The sequence below is a fragment of the Macrobrachium rosenbergii genome, chromosome 9, assembly GCF_040412425.1.
Source record: "Macrobrachium rosenbergii isolate ZJJX-2024 chromosome 9, ASM4041242v1, whole genome shotgun sequence".
NCBI lineage: Eukaryota > Metazoa > Arthropoda > Malacostraca > Decapoda > Palaemonidae > Macrobrachium > Macrobrachium rosenbergii.
In genome coordinates, this window is record NC_089749.1 from 50378608 (window position 1) to 50398644 (window position 20037).

Consider the following 20037-nt stretch of genomic DNA (forward strand, 5'->3'; position numbering starts at 1 on the left):
AACTCGTTTACTGGTCCAATGCCATCCCCTTAAAACAACTGGTTTCTAACAAGAGTATAGTCTAACTGGTATTTGCACACTACACCTGAAATCTCAGATTTCTTTGAAATGTGTCCTGCAGAAGGAGACTGTATAGGAATCGACGATAGTGGCGAAAACATAGTCAGTTTGTTATAACGAGGTTTGGTTGAATGGTATACAATTTGCCCGGTTCTGACTCACAACTTGGAGAGTGATATTGGCAAAAGGCCCAGTGACCATCCCCGAAAGCGTCTGGATGAAAATAAGTGTTAGCAAGGGCAAAGAAAATTAATAAGAAAAATATAATGTAGACATACAAGTGGAAAATTATCTGTTTACCTGAACACAAAAACTCTTTCCTCTCGTGATTTTTACTATTGGAATTTTTCCTTTTCATTGTCAACCATATAAAAAATAATGCAAAGCAAAGGATTAACATAAAAGATCTTCTGCAATAACACTCTCCCTCTCGTGTATATTGTGAGCGAGGTGCAAAATAATGAGCAGGAAGACAAGTACTGCTGGTTTATTGATGATGTGACCCGCTTCTAAAGCGGCGTGCGGACGACTGGGTATAACGCAGAGACGGCGGGTACAAAAATTTACAGGTGACCTGAGGTCAAACTATTTCTCTACAAAAAACAGGACAGGTACGTACAGAAAACATAATGATTAACAATGACTGGTTAGACATAAAAATACCCTGTTTCATATACATGGTGCAAGGTCAATTGAACCGATAATAAATATACAAATCATAATAATGGTAATAACATTGTGTCCGTCTGACCCTAGGTTGCACATGAAGGCACTGCAGAAAACGGATGTTCATTACAGAGAACACGTTGAGCGGGGACTTTACCAGAGAGGACTGCAGACGTCTGCCGGACCCGGCTGCCTCCCTGACGGCCGCCAACGGGTCCCCCATCCTGTCATTCTCCACCCTTGGCTGGAGGTACAGGTGGAACTTCATCGATGCAGATGTTAGGACCCTGTTCCTGGGAGCGGACTTCTTCGCCCACTTCAGAATGGCAGTCGACGTCCGCCGCAAGCGCCTGCTGGAAAGCGCCTGCTGGACACTAAGTCCTGCCAGTCCCTGCCCTTGTTGCCGGGCCCAGGGAGCCAACAATCTGTTCCATGGTGCCCCACCAGTACGGCTCCCTCCTGAAGGAATTCCCGGAAGTTTTCAAACCCGAGCTTCATCAGGTGCCTGGGGTGCCCCCCAACCACAGGATATATCACCACATCAAGACAAAGGGCCCCCCAAGGCACGCAAAGTTCCAGAGGCTTCACCCACAGCGCCTTCAGGAGACCAAGAAAGCCTTTGCCGAGATGGAACAGATGGGCATGTGCAAGAAGGCTCCCAGCCCGTGGGCCTTCCCCCCTTCACATGGTGCAGAAAGCGGACGGCACCTGGAGGCCCTGCGGCGACTACAGGCGGCTCAACCTCGCGACAGAAACCAACCACTACCCTCTACCAAACATGCAGGACCTAACGGCCTCCTTCCACGGGGCCAAAATATTCTCAAAATTAGATCTCTTAAAATCATATTTTCAGGTACCAGTAGCTCCAGAAGACTTCCCCAAAACCGCCATCGTCACTCCAGGGTCACCACTGTGAGATAGGTGTGAAATAATGAGCAGGAAGACAAGTACTGCTGGTTTATTGATGAAGCGACCCGCTTGTAAAGCGGCATGCGGACGTCTGCTTATAATGCAGGGACCGCGGGTACAAACTATTTCTCTGCAAAAAACAGGACAGGTACGTACAGAAAACATAATGATTAACATTGACTGGTTAGACATAAAAATACTCTGTTACATATACATGGTGCAAGGTCAAATGAACAGATAATAAATAAAAAATTCATAATAATGATAATAATATTGTGTCCGTCTGACGCTAGGTCGCACGTGAAGGCACCGCAGAAAATGGGATGTTCATTACAGAGAACACGTTGAGCGGGGACTTTACAATATATATATATATATATATATATATATATATATATATATATATATATATATATATATATATATATATATATATATATATATATATATATATATACTATATATATAGGGGTCTTGGCTGATCATTTATTGTTCAATTTACGTAGTTTTCACAGCCCTGCAAACCAAGATTACATCATTTATTGTTCAACCTGCCAAGATTTAACCTGAAGCCAAAAGTTAACCTCAAAGGCAGTCGTTAATTAGCCAAAGGTCGCCAGTTAAGGATAATTAACCTTAACAAAGAATATTCAAGGAATAAAGACTTTATAATAAACGTCCTCCAACTGCGGACGCATACACGAATCTCTACTCGTTAAGATGAATTTTAGATTTCAAACGCAACGGTTCCTCCCAACATTCGAACGCTAGGCATACAAAGCATCGAGACTTAAAACTGTTCTGCGTACCCTAATCCTAGGTATGTTACTGGAATAACGGGGTTGAAGCTAACAATATAATAATTTGGCTTAATCTAGACTTCGTAAACACATATACCGTAAATGGTGGATGGAGGAGGAAACAAAGGAAATGCGAAATACAGAAAAAGATAAAAGAATGGGCGAAGTTTTGAACAAAAAGCGACTTTACCTTAGGACGAACGTTGTGCGCACCAACAACCGACGAGGAGTCTTCGCAATTGCTTCTTCACTTCACTAATAGAATAATAGACAAAGAAAGGGGGAAGAGGTCCATCAGGACATGTTGTCTCTTCGAAAGCTTTGGTCTCTCTGCTTGTTCCCTGACCGGCCTAGGTCAGAGCAGTCACCCTAGGCGTCCGCGTTCTTGTTAAAAACATTCGCCAAGAGCCAGGTAGAAAGGAAAAAGGACCTTAGGACCACCTATTTTTAAGGCTGATATGGGAATTTTCCTATAGGGAAAAATGGCTAAATGCTACCTATTCCTCCCAACGAACGTTAAGTTTGAACTGAAGACGCTCTTAATCTAGACAACATCTTTCCCAGCCTCGGTCAGGCTGACATTATTTACAATCAAAGTTACGAGGGCGAACAGTAGTAATATTTGTAAAAATATATATACAGTATGAATACGTATATATACATATGCATATATATTTATACATATATATGTATATAATGTACAAGCATATATATAATATATACATGTATATATATATATATGTATAATATATATATAATATATACATGTATATATATATATATATATATATATATATATATATATATATATATATATATATATATATATATATATATATATATATAATTTTATTTGAATATATATGTATATATATATATACATGCGTATGTGTATGTATATATAAACTGAATGGCCGATAAAAATTATTACACAACAGATTATGATATTTTAATAATACTCTATAATCTCGACTGCTTTTGATTATCTACATGACAGACTACTTGGGTTGTGTTTGAGATGCAGGTGTTCTTTTGAAAGAAATGCTCCTCCTTGTTTTTCACTCTCGCTATTGCACACCTGCATCGACTTCGGTGGGCTTGACCACTGGAACACTTACTTCAGAAGGGGACTGTGGGATTATCCAGAGTTCTGACATATTCCTATTCCCAGTCTGATTTATGAGAGGGGATTCCGGAACCTTCAAATATCATTTCCACTTCCCCCTGACTTTTGACTGCCGACGAGGGAACCCTGGAATCCCGTGAGGGATCAAAGTACGGATAGGAATCTGCGAGAAAGACTCGGGATAATCTCTGGCACTGATCTCAAGCAAAGGCTTTTGCGGTCACGCCTACCATACCTGATGTATGTGGAGGCCAGAGAATTGAACAATGACACACCCGCATAAGCCATGTAAATAGGTTTGCCACCTACCAAATATCCACGTTCACCTCAACCTCCTAAAAACAGTGCGGGAATTACCTACACTGCCTAGGCTGAAAGTATCTAAAAAATTCAACACTGTTTTCAAACGTATAATCTCCAAGAGTATTCTTCATTGTAAAGAAGCTCAAGGGAAAAAACTGTATGTTCTCTTTTATCTTTCCAACCTAAACCTATATAAAATATGTACTTCATACAGCATACAAAGATCGTAATATTTCTCTCTGAGGAGATTCGCAGTTTAGCAGTAGCTGTGCTAAAAAGAAAAACTAGTGGCAGCTGTTCTTACCATGCACATTTCTCTCTCTCTCTCACACAGACATTCATTGCAAGTAACATGACATTCTTTCATTGACCGAACATATCAGTGTTATGAAAGTGACAGATGTTTTCAAATATCAGGCTTAGGAAAATATAACTACAGTAATGCCAATGATATCCGATACGAATTCCTATGAAAAGCTAAAATAAAAATACTTGAACAATTAAAATTTAGTTAATTACAAGAATTTACCAGAATATATAATAAATCATCAGAAATCATTTATTGCTGAGCTATAAAGTATGACTAATATAAAAAGTAAATATTTTTGGTAAATACAGAGAATTTTATATGTCTGTGTGTATGTACTAATTTCAGCCTGTTATAAAATTCTCAAACGTTGATAAATCTGAATTTAGAAAACTATGTACGGTATTCCTTGTCAAGTGAGTGCTTGGCCATCGCTAAAATATCATCCAGAAATAAGATCAATATATTATTCACTGATCTGTCATTTCAAACAACTATTGCTTAATTAAAAAAATAATTTGTATTCCTAAAATCATTGCAAAATCATTGAAATATATTGAATTACTTGTGCATATTTTCACACATTCATTTCAGAGTTGGCCAGTAGGTTGGCCATTTCTAATGTGATACCCGTAAAGTAAGCGTTAGAGAAAATAAGGCACACACGTGCATTTTCTTTTAACCAATGGAACGCTAATCGATCATCCGTGAAATATGACAGCTTTTGTTGTAGGTATAGAGTACGCGTATTCATACACATACGTCATGTGTATGATCCCATGCGCTCTACAGTATACTTATGCCAGACCAACTATAGAAATTCAACACAATCACATGTGGAACAGAAATAAATTTCTGACTCACATCAGGATTGAACTCGGGGTCTTTCAATTGAAAGGCAAGGGTGCTGCCCATTAGGTCATACAAGTCATTTAAGAAGCTGGAACCTGAGGGCAACTGCACCCAAGGAATTATCTGGGCAAGCTAACTGCTAGCATACCAGCATGTTTTCCCCAAATTCCCGACTCAGCAATGACCCAATTGACATCATTTCATTCGAATTATCCCTTCTGAGTGAATAAGATAGAAATTCAACACACAATCACATGTGGAACAGAAATAAATTTCTGACTCACATCAGGATCGAACCCAGGTCTTTCAACTTCTTAAATGATTTGTAAGGCCTAGTCAGGCAGCGACCTTGCCTTTCAATTGAAAGACCTGGGTTTGATCCTGATGTGAGTCAGAAATTTATTTCTGTTCCACACATGATTGTATGTTGAAATTCGATCTTATTCACTCAAAAGGGATAATTTGAATGAAATGCTGTCAATTGGGTCATTGCTGAGTTAGGAAGTTGGGGAAAACATGCTAGTATGCAAGCAGTTAGCTTGCCCAGGTAATTCCTTGGGTGCAGTTGCTCTCAGGTTCCAACTTCTTAAATGACTTGTATGGCCTAGTGGGCAGCACCCTTGCCTTTCAATTGACAGACCTGGGTTCGATCCAGATGTGAGTCAGAAATTTATATATGAATGTATGCATATGCATGTATGTGTGTGTGTGTGTGTGTATATATATATATATATATATATATATATATATATATATATATATATATATATATATATATATATATATGCATATATGTATGTATATGTATACAGTGATCCCTCGTCTATTGCGGATAATGGGGACCAGAACCGCCCGCGATAAGTGAAATTCCGCGAAGTAGCATTGGCTCCTCCCTAGGGAGGCATATACTGTATATACATGGTATATATTTAAAGGCTTTATAGCCTTTCCCACACTGTTATAAACACTTCCTATGCACTTAAACACTGTATTATTATTTTGATCTCCTATCACAGTAATATGCATAAAAAAAAGATCGTCCCATATTTGTAATGTTTACGTTCTGAGAATCAGCTGACTGAAGCTGCTCACTACTAACGAAAGAATTAGGAAAATAATTTTTTAGTTGCTAAAAGAAACAAATTTATCAATGAAATTATTTTTAATTCTGTACATAAAAGTTTTATGATACAGTAATTCATATTTCATTGAGAGAGAGAGAGAGAGAGAGAGAGAGAGAGAGAGAGAGAGAAATGGTGTGTACTGTACAGCACAGTAGCTTGGGACGAGACTAAGTCTTGACAAGCTGGTGATGAGAGAGTATACAGTATCCTTGAGTTGCTTACGTATGAAATTCGGATTTTAATTATTTTTACAGTGATTTAAGATGAAACATCAACAGTGATAAGATATTCTCTTATGTACCACTCACGTGCCTTGTCCGAGTGCCTGTGGGTATATACGAAGCTTCCAGTCCTTGCGCGTCAGTCTCGCAAGCCGTTCTTCTCACATAACATGATGAAACATCACTGTTTTCCGCAATATGGCTGTCGATATGGCGGTACTTTTTAACTTTAATTTTTCGATGAATATTTCTGAAAAATCCGCGATGCAGTGAAGCATCTTTTTGTTTAATTTCATTTTGTACTGAATTATATGTCATAATGCAATGAACCAACAGTACTAGCAGATATTAATAATTATTAATGGAATTAATGAAATATTTGGGTCTTCATATATCGCGACTATTTTTGAAATTTCCGGAAAATCCGCTATATATTTTCTCTTATAATATACATGCGTAATGGAAAAAATCCGCGAAGTTGTGAATCCGCGATAGTCGAACCGCGAAGTAGCGAGGGTTCACTGTATATATATATGTGTGTGTATATGTATATGTATATACATATATATATATATATATATATATATATATATATATATATATATATATATATATATATATATATATATATATATAAAATCTTCTCAGTGAACACTATTTCAGGAAAAGAAGAAATAATTAATTAGTAATTTCGTAAATGGCATTTTCTTGTTTAGAGGTCGGTACAGAGCGTTCTTAACTTCCCAAGTAAATGAATGCAGCCGATTTAGAATATGGTGACTAGTATTACTTTACAAAAATGGCTTTGAATTCAATACTATGAATATGATGTCAGTCCATTTATGAAAAATGATAATCACAGTTAAATGGATGTTAAGGGTGAACATATCTGAAGAGGAAAAAATAGAACATTAGTGTTTTATGAAGCTAAAATTACTATGGAAAGTTCATTCTAACAACTGTTTTCCGTGCATTTTGGGACATTCTTATCGTTCCTTCGTGAAGAGTATTAATATTACATTAACGAAAAGCGGACAAAAAGATAGGAAAATTATTCATCTTTTCATTGACATCATTATCCAAGACTCTTTTCGCACGACCATACAGACAATATCAGACTTTTTAAAAACTTTCTCAATAAGAATAGTCGACTTCCTATTTATCAGCAGGTACCTGGAGTAGCAGTTACTCTTGTCTTGGCTGAGGCAGGGGTGGAAAGTGTTAACCAATTTGCTTGGAACTGAATATGTAAAAACAATTTGGGTATCCTGATTGTTATTTAAAAGGTTGACACATTTACAGATGTGTCCATAGGTGTTTCTGTATTCTGTTATAAGTCTTGTATATAGCATGTTTATTATGTTTTTCACATTCAATCTATCTGTCACCCAAAAAGGGTGATATTTTCAAAAAACTACCAAAATGTTTAGTAACTTTACATGTGAGATGCTGTGGCATGCTGGCTAAATAATTATTTGACCTTCTGGCCTCGAACATCAACCCAATCCTTAATGGACATCTCATTTAGGTTCAATAAATACAGAAAGCAAGAACAAATCAATATAAGTTACATGAATTCAGAGTTGACAGCATATTGAGGACTGTTTGTTGACCCATCTTGAGCTAAGGCATATTCACATGTTCCATGAAAGTTGTAATCAAATCCGTCAAATGTGAACAGGTGAGGATCCCAGTATGCGCTACACTGATGACCTGAATTTGGAACAAACTCAGAAGTTTAACAAAATCATGTTTTACATATAAACTGTTACATGGACAAACATAGACATGGATGAATACACAATGATGCATATGCTCACATAACATTTATGGAAGGGCTCTCCCAACAACTATAAGGATAAACGGAACATTATAAAAATTTATACACACTGTCATTTGCATTATATTATAAACAGGTCATAAGAATGTATCACATGAAATATGAGAACATGGAAAGAAACTAAGACTTATGATTTATATTATAAAAACATCTTCAGGACACTGAAAACTTTCGGGAGTATAACTTGCAAAGGAAAGCAATATCAAGTCCCAGAAATGACGCCTAAAAATCACTGGAGAATTCAACTAACTGAAATGCTAAAATACTGAATTTTATGATCAAGGTGTCTCGTCAACTTGGAAAACAGTCCTTGTACTGAAATTTCGAGGGGCTTTGAATTTTCAATTTTCCACACTTTATCACCACCAGAACTTTTCCATCAATTATCCACCCATCTACAATAACAAACTAACACATTTGTTATCAGAACAATATTCCATCCTTTTATGCAAAATATGCTCTTGATTTCAAATTATTTCTTACATACATGCATGATTCCAGGTGTCATCTGAAGGACTCTAGGTATCATATTGTGGCTTTAATGTTTTGTACCTTTCATAAAATAGTCAATCTATTAGAAATAATTAAAAGTAAAAGAGAACCTCTCTTCACCAGCATGCACCTTCTCAAGAATGCTAACCTATAGGAACACATTCCAAACATTCTGCATCATTCATTTGAAAACTAAATATTTACATATTGCAAAATGACAGTTCCCTGCACGAACATAGTGGCCTCCCAGTCAACACTTTCCTATATAAGTATACTACGTTTGATTTATTTACTGTAATAATACTAAAAGATCACAAATATGGATAAGATTGGTAATCAGCTAAAGCCACAGGATAAGTTTACAAAGAAACAGTAGAGTGCCCAGCACTTTAAAGTAATTTCAACCCATTACTGGCCTGATGATGTGTTAATTACAGGAAAGCACTTGAAATTCTTTAGTTTCTTGTTAATCACACAAAAATACTTGGCATTCTTGCCATTTCTTTTTAATCTTTTCTTGTGGCTTTAGCTGATTTTGCTTAAGTTTAGGCAAATATTGCTCACCTATATTAATTTTGAGAACTTATAATTTTGGGTAAGTTTTCCAGTTTTCATAGAAGGATGAAAAATTACATCGTGTATATTTAATACACAAACAAACAACAGATGTTTCTCTATCAGTGTACTTAATACTTTCTATTATTCTCCTAACAAGATGGAAATACATTTTTATACAATATTCATATGTCGAGCACTTTAAAAGAAAAAAGTGAATTCCAAGATGCAAAAATCTGAAATCAGAAAAGGGCTTTTATAGAGAACATTGTGATATGTTATTCTAAACGTTAAGAAAACACTTACATTTTGCATCTATATGCCCGATTTGCACCCACTTTCCCCTCACACAGTACACCTGGAAACATCCTGGAAGTCTCATTGCGTGATTGTAATAAGTCCCATTAAAATCGCATCCTGAAATGATGCGTAACATCAAGTAATACCTCTTTAAGTTCCCTGTATGTGCATTACTCCAACTTTAAGCTTTCAATTCAATCCCAACATATGTAACATAATTATATCACACTGCAAAGGTAACATTAACTCACCTGGTGGAATGTGACCTGTGAACAGTCAGAGAAAACCAATTTAATTTTTGTTTCATTTCACCACACCTGTAGTTTCCAATATTCCATCTATAGATACGAAACTATCAGAGCATATTCAGCACATCACAAGCTCTCGAGCTTTATAAAACCTTTACTAAACAATACTTGTTATTGACTGAGCCTCATTTTAAACTACACTTAAGTCATTGCATTACCTGGCCTTCAATTCTACAACTAATGATTAGCAATACAGTTCAGCAAGAATAGACATGTCAGCTTTACAAGTAGTTATAACAATAACCTACATACAAACTTAGCATGAAAAAATAATGATCTAGTTGAAAATATTAAAATTAGTCTTCCTCCTTCGCCTTTGGACAAAAACACTGTTGTTATAAAATGGATTACTTGGTACCATGCAATTGGAATTGGAATTGACATACAGTATAAAATTTAGGCCAAAGGCCAAGCACTGGGACCTATGAGGGCATTCAGCGCTGAAAGGGAAATTGACAGAAAGAAGGTTTGAAAGGTGTAACAGGAGGGATACCTCACTGTTACACTTACTGTATTTGAGAGGGTGGAAAGTCAGATGGAAAAAAGAAAGAATATGAAACAGAGGTGCAGTAAAAGGAATGAAAGAAGTTGCAGCTTGGGGCTGAAGGAACGCTGCAAAGAACCTTGAGTAATGCCTACAGTGCACCACATGAGGCGCACTGATGGCACTACTCCCCTACGGAGGGTACCATGCAATGAAAGACCTCTCATCTCATGAAAATTAGGTAAAAACTTATCTGAGTAAGAAATAAACTCAGTTGAACTGCCTTCACATGACCCACAAATGAGAGTAACTTTGTGACTGTAATACTGTTAAAAAGCAACAACTGATTTTAGGAAACACTTTAAATGATAACAGATTTTTTCAATGCAATTTTGCAAAAGCAAAATGCTATTGTAATGACTCAATTCGATTACTGATCAAGGAAAAATTCAAATGAGGTGGTTTACTTACAGTCAGGGATTACAACACCGGTGGGGACCCACTTGTTTCGAGAGGCACACATTACTTCTTGACAGTCAGCAAGGGGTCTTGTTTCATTCAATTTATACCAGTCTTTTAACCAATTGTTTTGATAGGAGCCATAATCATATGCATAATTATAGTTATCATACGCTAGGAATCCAGTGTCAATGTAACTATTCATACAGCCTGGAAAAAAATAATTTTGTGTTAGGTTTTGATTATTGAAAAAAAAATATACAGTAGTAGTCAAGTAACATTAAGAAAAGGGCCTCCTAATAAGGAGACAAAAAGGGCCTCCTAATAAGGAGACAAAATTTTGCAGTGGGAGTTCTAGGGTAAGTGTAACTCACTCTGTCATGTTAATCCAGTTGACCTGGAAAAGGACTTCATATTCTTATACCAAAATCAAATGAAGAATGAAAAGACAATTTTTATTCTGTATGCCCCTTCTAATTCCCTCCTTACTTCTCTTTCTACCTCCTTAAAAAGACTTCCATGTTGCATTTCATACATTTATAAGATACTCACATTTTGGATCCAAGTTGTTTGTTTGCAACCAACTCCCATTTGAACAGATATAGCCCATGCAGTCATCCTTGTAAATTGGCTGGCCATGAAGGTACCATGTTATGTTGTATTCACAGCCTGAAAGAGCAACAGTTGGATGAGTTGTAAAGACCATGAAATTTAACACACCAGAGGACCCTCTTCAATAACAATTGCTTTAAACAACCATTAAAGTCATAGTGATATATGATTATCAATAAAGCTAAAAAATCAATAACATGAGAATGTGTTATAAAATATTTAGAACTGGTCATGCACTTACAGTCATCCTGGATTTCTTCAGTGATATTTACAGTACACACAAACCTTTAGCATCTGGCTGTGTAGAGTGAGTTACTGACAGATGTATAGCCATCATTATTATTGCAAATACTTGTTACACCACTGATAGTTATTAAACCACCAGTAGAATTCATACCAATTCACACTAGCCTCATAGAAATACTGTAATACATATCTTAACCTCTGATTCCAAGCAGTGTAGTCTATGGACTTAACAAAATTATAAGGGAACCCAATGTTATCTACCTTATAGCATTAGGTTTCCATATAATTGTACAGAAATATAAATAGGAAAGATGACCAATAAAATCATGTTGTCGTTACAAGAACGCCACAGTCTGTCAGAATATCTTTTTCTCTTGTTACTTAGGAACACAATTTCAAAATATAAAACTTCCTCAGGACCGAAACTAATTCTTGAATTTTATCTGCATGTTTGGTGAAAATTCTTTTTTCATCCTGTGTGTGAAGACATTTTCACAAGTTTGAAGATAAAATTTCACTTGACCTCTGTTCTGGTGTTTATAAACATGTGAGCTGCTGTAATACCCCATATATCAGGAAAAGTGAAAGGCATTACCAGACAATATTGTCTAAGCACATCAGTAATTAATGTGGCAAGACCACCTCATTCTATAATCAGGGATCATTCTCAAAGTGAAGGGTACTGTACAGTGAATCAAGCAAAGCAAAATAAAAGGCTACAAGTGATAATGCACTAAGAAATATACACTTGAACATACAAAATGTGAAAGACATAGAGAGGAAGAGTTAGCTTCCACGACTGTTATTGGCTTAAAAGCACAATGTCACTGAATATGTCATGAAAGATCACTATCGCTTTTTATTGGCTAATATGGTTACATCATCAGCTTAATACTGTAGGGTATACGGTGCATGGGGGATGGACAAGCAACCGTGTTTTTTGTAGGTCTTCTGACCATTGGCAGAAAACATATGTCACTGTAATTTTATGCTAACTCGGTAACAAACACCTTTTTCCTTCTTTGTACATACAGTTGTGCTTGATTAGTCTCATTTGCTTGAGCTGTTCTTGAGTGGATTGTTTTTGCAATGATATCTCCTAAGCATGTGGCTTTTACTGCAGTGCCCAAAGTATTGCAGGTCCTGCTTGTGTTGTGCTGTTCATTTTATGTCACCACTTCATCCTAGGAGGGCAAGGAAGGTGTTGACCATTCGACAGAAACTCTAAATTTTTGGTAGGATGGAGCTAGGTTGGTCTAGGTAATATATCATGGAGGAGTACAGCACTGCCTGGTCAACCTTGTACGATATCAAGACTCCCCATGACAAGTTGTAGAAGTACGTGACAGACTTTGGTAAGAAGACAGCTATACGAGGACATTGAGGAGTTTACCTTGGTGTAGTTTTGTCAACAAAGGGCTGCTGGCATGAATGAAAACATTGTGTAGCCTGCCACACTGCATGTTATATACAAGAGAAAAAGAAGGGGGTTGATTAAAAACATCTGAAAATAAGGTAGGTAATTGCTTTTTGCATCAAGTTTTCAGTTAAAATGTATCTGGATTTCTCCCTTATCCAACATGCCTTTGGCTCTATTAATCCAGAAAATTGACAGATTACTTTATAATATATACAGTATATATATATATATATAGTGTGTATATATATATATAATTATACAGTAATCCCTCAATTATCCCGAACGCTGCGCGGCCTCAAGAAAATATTAGTAACACTGCTGATGCTCAGAATGACTGGGAAAGAGTTCTGGGGGTTGGGGGAGGCCTCAAGAAGTTTCCATGTTGGGTGGGAGGATCAGATGGCTTGCAAATGGATACTATGAATGTAATATCTGGGATAGCCTAGGTCTATAGTTCAGACATAGCGTTCACATTTCTATCTCATGTATGGTAATACAATACAGTATGGTAATACAATACAGTATGGTAACATTTGATAAGGAAGTTGCTGTATAATAATACACTAATGATCATAAAACCATGGTAGGCTGTGGGTAAACACAGGTAGGCTACCTGCCTACCAACGTGTGCCATTTACAAGAGAAAAAAAATGAAGGGGTTGCACTTCTTTTCTAAGTGCATTTTTACAGTATATTTTGTTACAAATATGGGGAAAAAGGTAGCTAATTGCCTTTTGCACAAAGTTGTCAGTTTAAAGTGTGGTGGTTGTTGTTTATAAGTATACCGAGTGTTTACAGCTATCTGGTATTGACAAGGTTAAGTGAGGAAGGGTACAGAGCTGCTCTTGAACAGCCCTATATTTTTTTACAGGCCATTATTCAGATCTCGCCCATATCTGACAGACCCTTGGCTCTATTAATTTGGATAATTGAACTTCTGACGTTTCAACAATTTACACATTCTGGACGAAACTGCTGTCATAAATATCTTAGTATTTCATAAAGTAAGAAACACCACTGTGAATAATAATTATTAGAGATTCAATCAAATGAACCAGGTTGTGGAAATTCTTTTAAAGACATATATGTTAGGTACCTGAACTGTGGCACACAAAGGATAAGGCCAGTTTCTGGTTCAGTTGAAACGGCTTTACTCTCTAAAATTCTAATTTCAAACTTTCTTTTATGGTTAAAGAGTTGAAATTCCACTTTTCTGGAATATTTAGTTGTACTTCTATTATGGCAGTTATATGAATGAATTACATGAAATTTATTGAATCTGACTTCAATTTTCAACTTGCTTCAACATTCCCTTACTCCTTTGACACAATTGCTTTATATATAAACCTTTGTACTTGAAAAGCAGTCTATTCCCTCATATACCTCTGGTATCACTAATTCCTAGGCAAGTTTTTTAGTAGGTGGCTTTTCCTTAATACTTGAAATTTTACCTTAAATTCTAGGCAGTTACTCTTCTAATATAATCTTGAATGCAGTCATTAAGAAACTCTCCATCAGAGTTTAACTGATTTTGTTAACTGTGGTAATATGGGACAAACAATCCCTTTCATTCTATATCAAACTCACCTTCACCTGGAGATTCTGACGTGGTTAATTCGGTCGTTACAGTAGTGGCGACAACAGAATCATTGAACAAAATCCCTGGTAATATATCCTTATCTGCAAAAAAGTCAAATAAATGTTTAGACCAAGGTTTGCAAAAAGTTAAGTTGCCTGTAAAGGCGGATAACAAATCATCAAAGTAGCTATTCAGTTCACTGTTGTATGAAGTAAAATATACAAACCAAAATTGCTATTCCATGGCTACCATCTCATTTTTTCACTTTCAGAGACCTACCTCTCAAAATGAAAAGGTGGTCAGGAATACAAGTATTATAACAGCAAATAAACAAAGTACAACTATAAATTTATAATAAAAAACAGCCATCTATTAAAGAAAATATGCTGACTTTTCATTGTTACAAAAATATGTCCCTTTCCTCAAAATGGTGCATGTTCAGAACCTTGCGTTCAAGATCACTTATTAAGTGCCACTGCAGTGAAGTAAAAGTTAACATTATCATTACCAGTGGTTTTATTAAGTATATCACTGATGTCTTCCATGGATGTTTTAACTCCACCCAGCCATTCTTGAACAGCACTTGCATTGCCAGATGTATTTTGGTAAATGGAGCACACATCTAATACACAGTTGTCTGCAAAAGTAAAGGTCAATGTAATATGTAATATTTTAAAGGAGGATTTAACTAATATCCATTTTAATGTTTTCCAATAAAAACTTTTAGTAGTGTTTTAGAAATGGATGAAGTACTGTCTAAAGAATGTCAGATCAGCTGCTAAGCCCTGCATAATTGTGTTGCTTTATCAAAAACACCTAAAACTTTATCAAGACTATTTTAGAAATGTTAACCTGTTAGCACTCAGGGTCCTTTGTCTTTGGAGCAAAAAATAAAAAATATCTCACCAGCAATTGAATTTTCCTGATATGCATTTAATTAGTCAATATGACTGAAGTGTGTTTTAAATATTACATCTCCATTTTACTGAATACTGGCAATTTTGCTGTCTCAATTTTCAGTATAGTGTGAAATTCTTAAGGTGAAGGGCACACTATAATTTTTGGTAAGTAGTACAGTCTGACCTCTTAAATCCGGCATTCTGTGATCTGGCAACTCCCATGATCTGGCACTTTTTTTATTGGAAGAAGCAAAAGTAACATCCAATACTGGCAAAATCACACCTTTATTTACTTTAATTTAATTTACTGTATTTATAAATAAAGTAAGTTGCATTTTTAAACCCAGCTTCGCTTATTTACAAGAAAAAAAAATCTCAAAAATGCTTTTCACTTAGAAACTAATGGCTGTCAAGATGTCGGTATAAAGCAACCAAGTGATGATTTTACGAATGTAAACATTAGCAAGAGTGCAAATGGTGCCTAACAATAATGAATGAAATATAATTGCATACAGTACGTAAAACAAAGTTATTCTTATTACAACTGTATTATTTGGCTTTTGCAAATGGATATCTGTTGGTGTAACAACCTAATCGGGACCAATAGTTTCCCTCTCTCTCTCCCCCTCACAATATTATTAATTTTCCGTAGATGAAACCTATTCTTATGGAACAAGCACACAGGGGCCGCTGACTTGAAATTCAATCTTCCAAAGAATTTGATATTCACTAGGAAGAAGTAAGAGGAAGTAAAGGGAAGTATAGAAAGAAAAAATAAATTAATAAATAGGTAAATAGATAAAAATGTATTAAAATGGAAGAAGAATAGTACTAGGGTAGTAATGCATTGCATTTTCACTTGAACTTCTGAAGTTCCAATTGCACAATGTCCTCTAGGAGGCTGCTCCACAGACCAACTGTGTGAGGAATAAAGGAACCCTGGAACCGAGAAGTTCGACAGCGAGGCATATTTACTGCATATTGGTGCTGCTGTTCAGTGAATCTGGTTGCTCTCGGCAGACAAAGGGGATCAGGAATCAATTGTGAGTGTGAAAGATCTCTGTTGAAATACAACTTACAAAAAAAGTGACAAACAAGAGACCATCCAGTGATGGTTCAAGTCATCACTGCTACTATTAGGAAACAGAAACCTAACACCAAGAACACATGTGCAGGTTTAAACAAACAAAAGCAGCAGATTTTTACGTTTTTGCTGGAAAAGAAAGCCAGAAAATTTTGAAGCGCCAGGAAACATTGAAAGGTGCCAGGAGATCAGAATTTGACAAAGCACTTATAAAGTGGTTAAGCTCTGATGTAGCAAAGGTGCAAACATTTCCAGGGAGATCCTCATGGAGCAGGCCAAAATTTTCATAAGGAACTAAACCTAACAAATGACAGTGATTATTCATAAGCTTTGTCTACTTTTGATAACACAGCAACATATATATGGGGAATGAGCTGGCAAGACTATCTTCGCATAGCAGGATTTTTAGGGGGGACTTCTGTCATCTGGAATTTTCTGTGGTCTGGCAGTTGGCCTGGTCCCAAGAATGCCAGATTAAAAAGGTCAGACTGTACTTGTATCCAACCAATATCTGTATGTAGAATAAATGAATGTTGTAACTGTCCTATCAAGTTGAGAAAATCTTCAAAGAATTCTGTTCAGATATAGCATGCACTCATAGTGTGGTCCTACAATAAAGACCATGGTCACTGAGGTCCATTTCTTTCCGTTTTCTAAGGGAATCCCCCCACCAGTATATGAACTAATGGATGAGGACTTTGACAATATTTTAGATGACGAGCCTAATTTCTCAAAATTCACATCACCAACTGCTAATGGAACAGATGAAATAATGAAATTACTTTATTAAGATGAACTTCTTGGCAAAAACCTGGTTGTGATTCCTGAATTTTCCTTGGCAATGAATTGCTAAATGATATTTGCTGAGAATCTGTAACTTATTCCAAACAAAAAATTTACATTGCTTTAGTCTAGTCACAAATTATTTGGGAAATTTTTTGCAATCCTTTTTTACTGGGTGGCACAAATTATCAAGTGAACAGCACTACTGGAGTATGGATGAAGACCTTGAAAACTTAGATTATTCGAAATATAAAGCCAAGGAATATATTCCTAGGCATCAAAAGTACCTTCATTTTGTTAAAAATAAAAATTCAGAAAACAGCCAAGAAGAAGAAGAAAGGAAAATAAAGGATTTAAATTTAGATCTCTGCATGATGCTAAAATTTTAATCAGAATTTCAAGCAGTTTGGGATGTTCTCTGAGGAACTGTCAATAGATGAGCAAGTCACAAAATATTACAGAAGGAACTCTCTCAAGCAATTTATAAGAGGTAAACTTGTAAGATTTGGTTTTAAGTGATGGAACTAGTGGCTGATGTTTGCACATGGACTTACTGTATATCAAGGAGAGCAAATAAATTTTACCAAAACCAGAGTCTAGGTTCAAAAGTGCTTTAATCTATGATCAGTGTCCTTAAGACCCCACCAGATCATGAATTTTTTTCCTAGTTATAATCTATTTGTACAAAGGAAATCCTCAGGAATCAGGATCACAGAAGTAGAACATTCAAACACAACATTCAATGTCCTCTGAAGGAAGATATACCCCTAAAAAGGGAGAACATGACCACAGGTTTGAAGAAAATCAACTCATTTCCTTTTGAAATGGCATGAAAACAAGAACATAACTGGCAATCATCAATTTACCACCACCTTCTGGAACCCAAAAAGATGGTCCAACAGCCATGGAAGGGCAAAACTTGTTTCTCAGTCATTTCTCATATACCAATATAATACATAAACTGAATTTTCATAAAATATCACATCTTAATTAGATCTAAGAAGTGGTATTTTAGTTTATTCACTAAAATTCATGATACTGTAATGGTTAGTTTCTGGACTTGTACATTGTTCTGCAAATGGAAATACTATAATATTGCTAATTTTCAGAAGGTTGTAACAAGACCTTATTTGTAGCTATATCACATTCTGATCCCAAAAATTCTGGTTGGCCAAGGGTATTTTCCTCAAAAGTATTATCAGAAAATATATTTCCTTATACTGAACATATTCCTGTTTGAACGGAGGCTATGATAATAGTCTCCATATTGGGGAATTTTTTTACCAGTTGGCATACACACCAATGTGTAACTCATCTGGATATGTAAATAAGAATTTATATTTTATTTTTGGTTATACTGTAGTAATCTGTGGTTAATTTGGATTTTTAAATAAATAAAAGCAGCTTTCTTTGTATTTTTTAAAATCAATTATGCCCTTTGGGAAACATGTTTCTTGAACAAAAGTGGTTCATGTACCCATGGTCCTAAAGAAAAAAGGACAGAATTGAAAATCAAAATTTTTAGAATAAAATAGTGATTTAAATTTGTTTAGGTATTTATTATTAAATATTAATTCATAAAAAATGTTTATTACTGATGGATAAGGGAAAAAAATTTGGTATTAATAGGTTAATACTTTCAGAAAACCCACACATTTTACACGAGTTTGTAAAATGGTCAAATATGTTTTATTGCCAGAGTGTTTCATATCTTTAACAATCAAAATACTATTTTGTTCATAACACACACACACTCTCTCTATCTATTCTATGACTAATAAATGGAATGTTACACTTGTATCACTGTCCTCAAATATTTTCATCCAAAAAGAAGATTGTTGTCCTCTATTTGTTGTTGCATGGCGACAGGTTTACTGAATTCCATTCATTCTGCCTGTAGGGCTTGTTTGGAAAGCTGGTTTCCTACATTCCTACAATATCTTTGATGCCTGCAAACTATGACTTTTAACCATCAACTAGAAGGGTTTCTAATACTAGCTGACCAACCTGGTGCTGCCTGGGAAAACTGTGAATGACAACTTATAAACTCTCTCTTTCTCTCCAACCCTCCCGCACTCTTTCCCTCTTTCTCCTCCCTAACACCCCTCTACTCACTCTCTCTCTCACTCTTTCCTTTCCTGTTAAAATAGTTGTTTCAGTTATACTGTCCAGCATTTTTGATATTTTATATTTCACCCCTTCTCAGCCCCCATTCCTATCAGGGCTGAACTTGGACTTAAAGGGCATTGGGAGTGTTACTATTCATCTCAGCAACCTCAAAAACTATGGATTAGACACTAATATTTGTCCTTTTTGACATTTTATTTTTCACCCCTTCTCATCCCCCCCCTTTCTTATTGGGGCTGAACTTGGACTTGAAGGGCATTGGGAGTGTCACTATTCATCTCAGCGACCTCGAAAACTAATATCTGTTGTTTTCGGTTATTTTTACCTGTCACCCCCTTTGGTGCCAATGATGTCTTACCCACACAGCATTCTTTTCCAGATAGTCAGTCATATGTTTACCAAAGTGAGATATGATAAACCCGCAGAGTTTATTTAGTTCCTAAGTCTATGGGTAGAACCACACCCATTTCAGGGAAGCACT

General features: G+C 35.9%; 1 protein-coding gene across 1 annotated transcript in view; it reads right to left on the reverse strand.

Annotated features, from left to right (window-relative positions):
• The window catches only part of LOC136841781 (mucin-2-like), a 244327-nt gene that overhangs the window by 208246 nt on the left and 16044 nt on the right, over nt 1–20037 (reverse strand). The window contains exons 8-14 of the mRNA XM_067109067.1: nt 15172–15300; nt 14672–14764; nt 11359–11475; nt 10819–11016; nt 9807–9821; nt 9562–9672; nt 7940–8081 (exon numbers count right to left, since the gene is read on the reverse strand). Coding sequence (XP_066965168.1) covers nt 7940–8081; nt 9562–9672; nt 9807–9821; nt 10819–11016; nt 11359–11475; nt 14672–14764; nt 15172–15300 — 805 coding nt within the window. The remainder of the gene's footprint in view (nt 1–7939; nt 8082–9561; nt 9673–9806; nt 9822–10818; nt 11017–11358; nt 11476–14671; nt 14765–15171; nt 15301–20037) is intronic.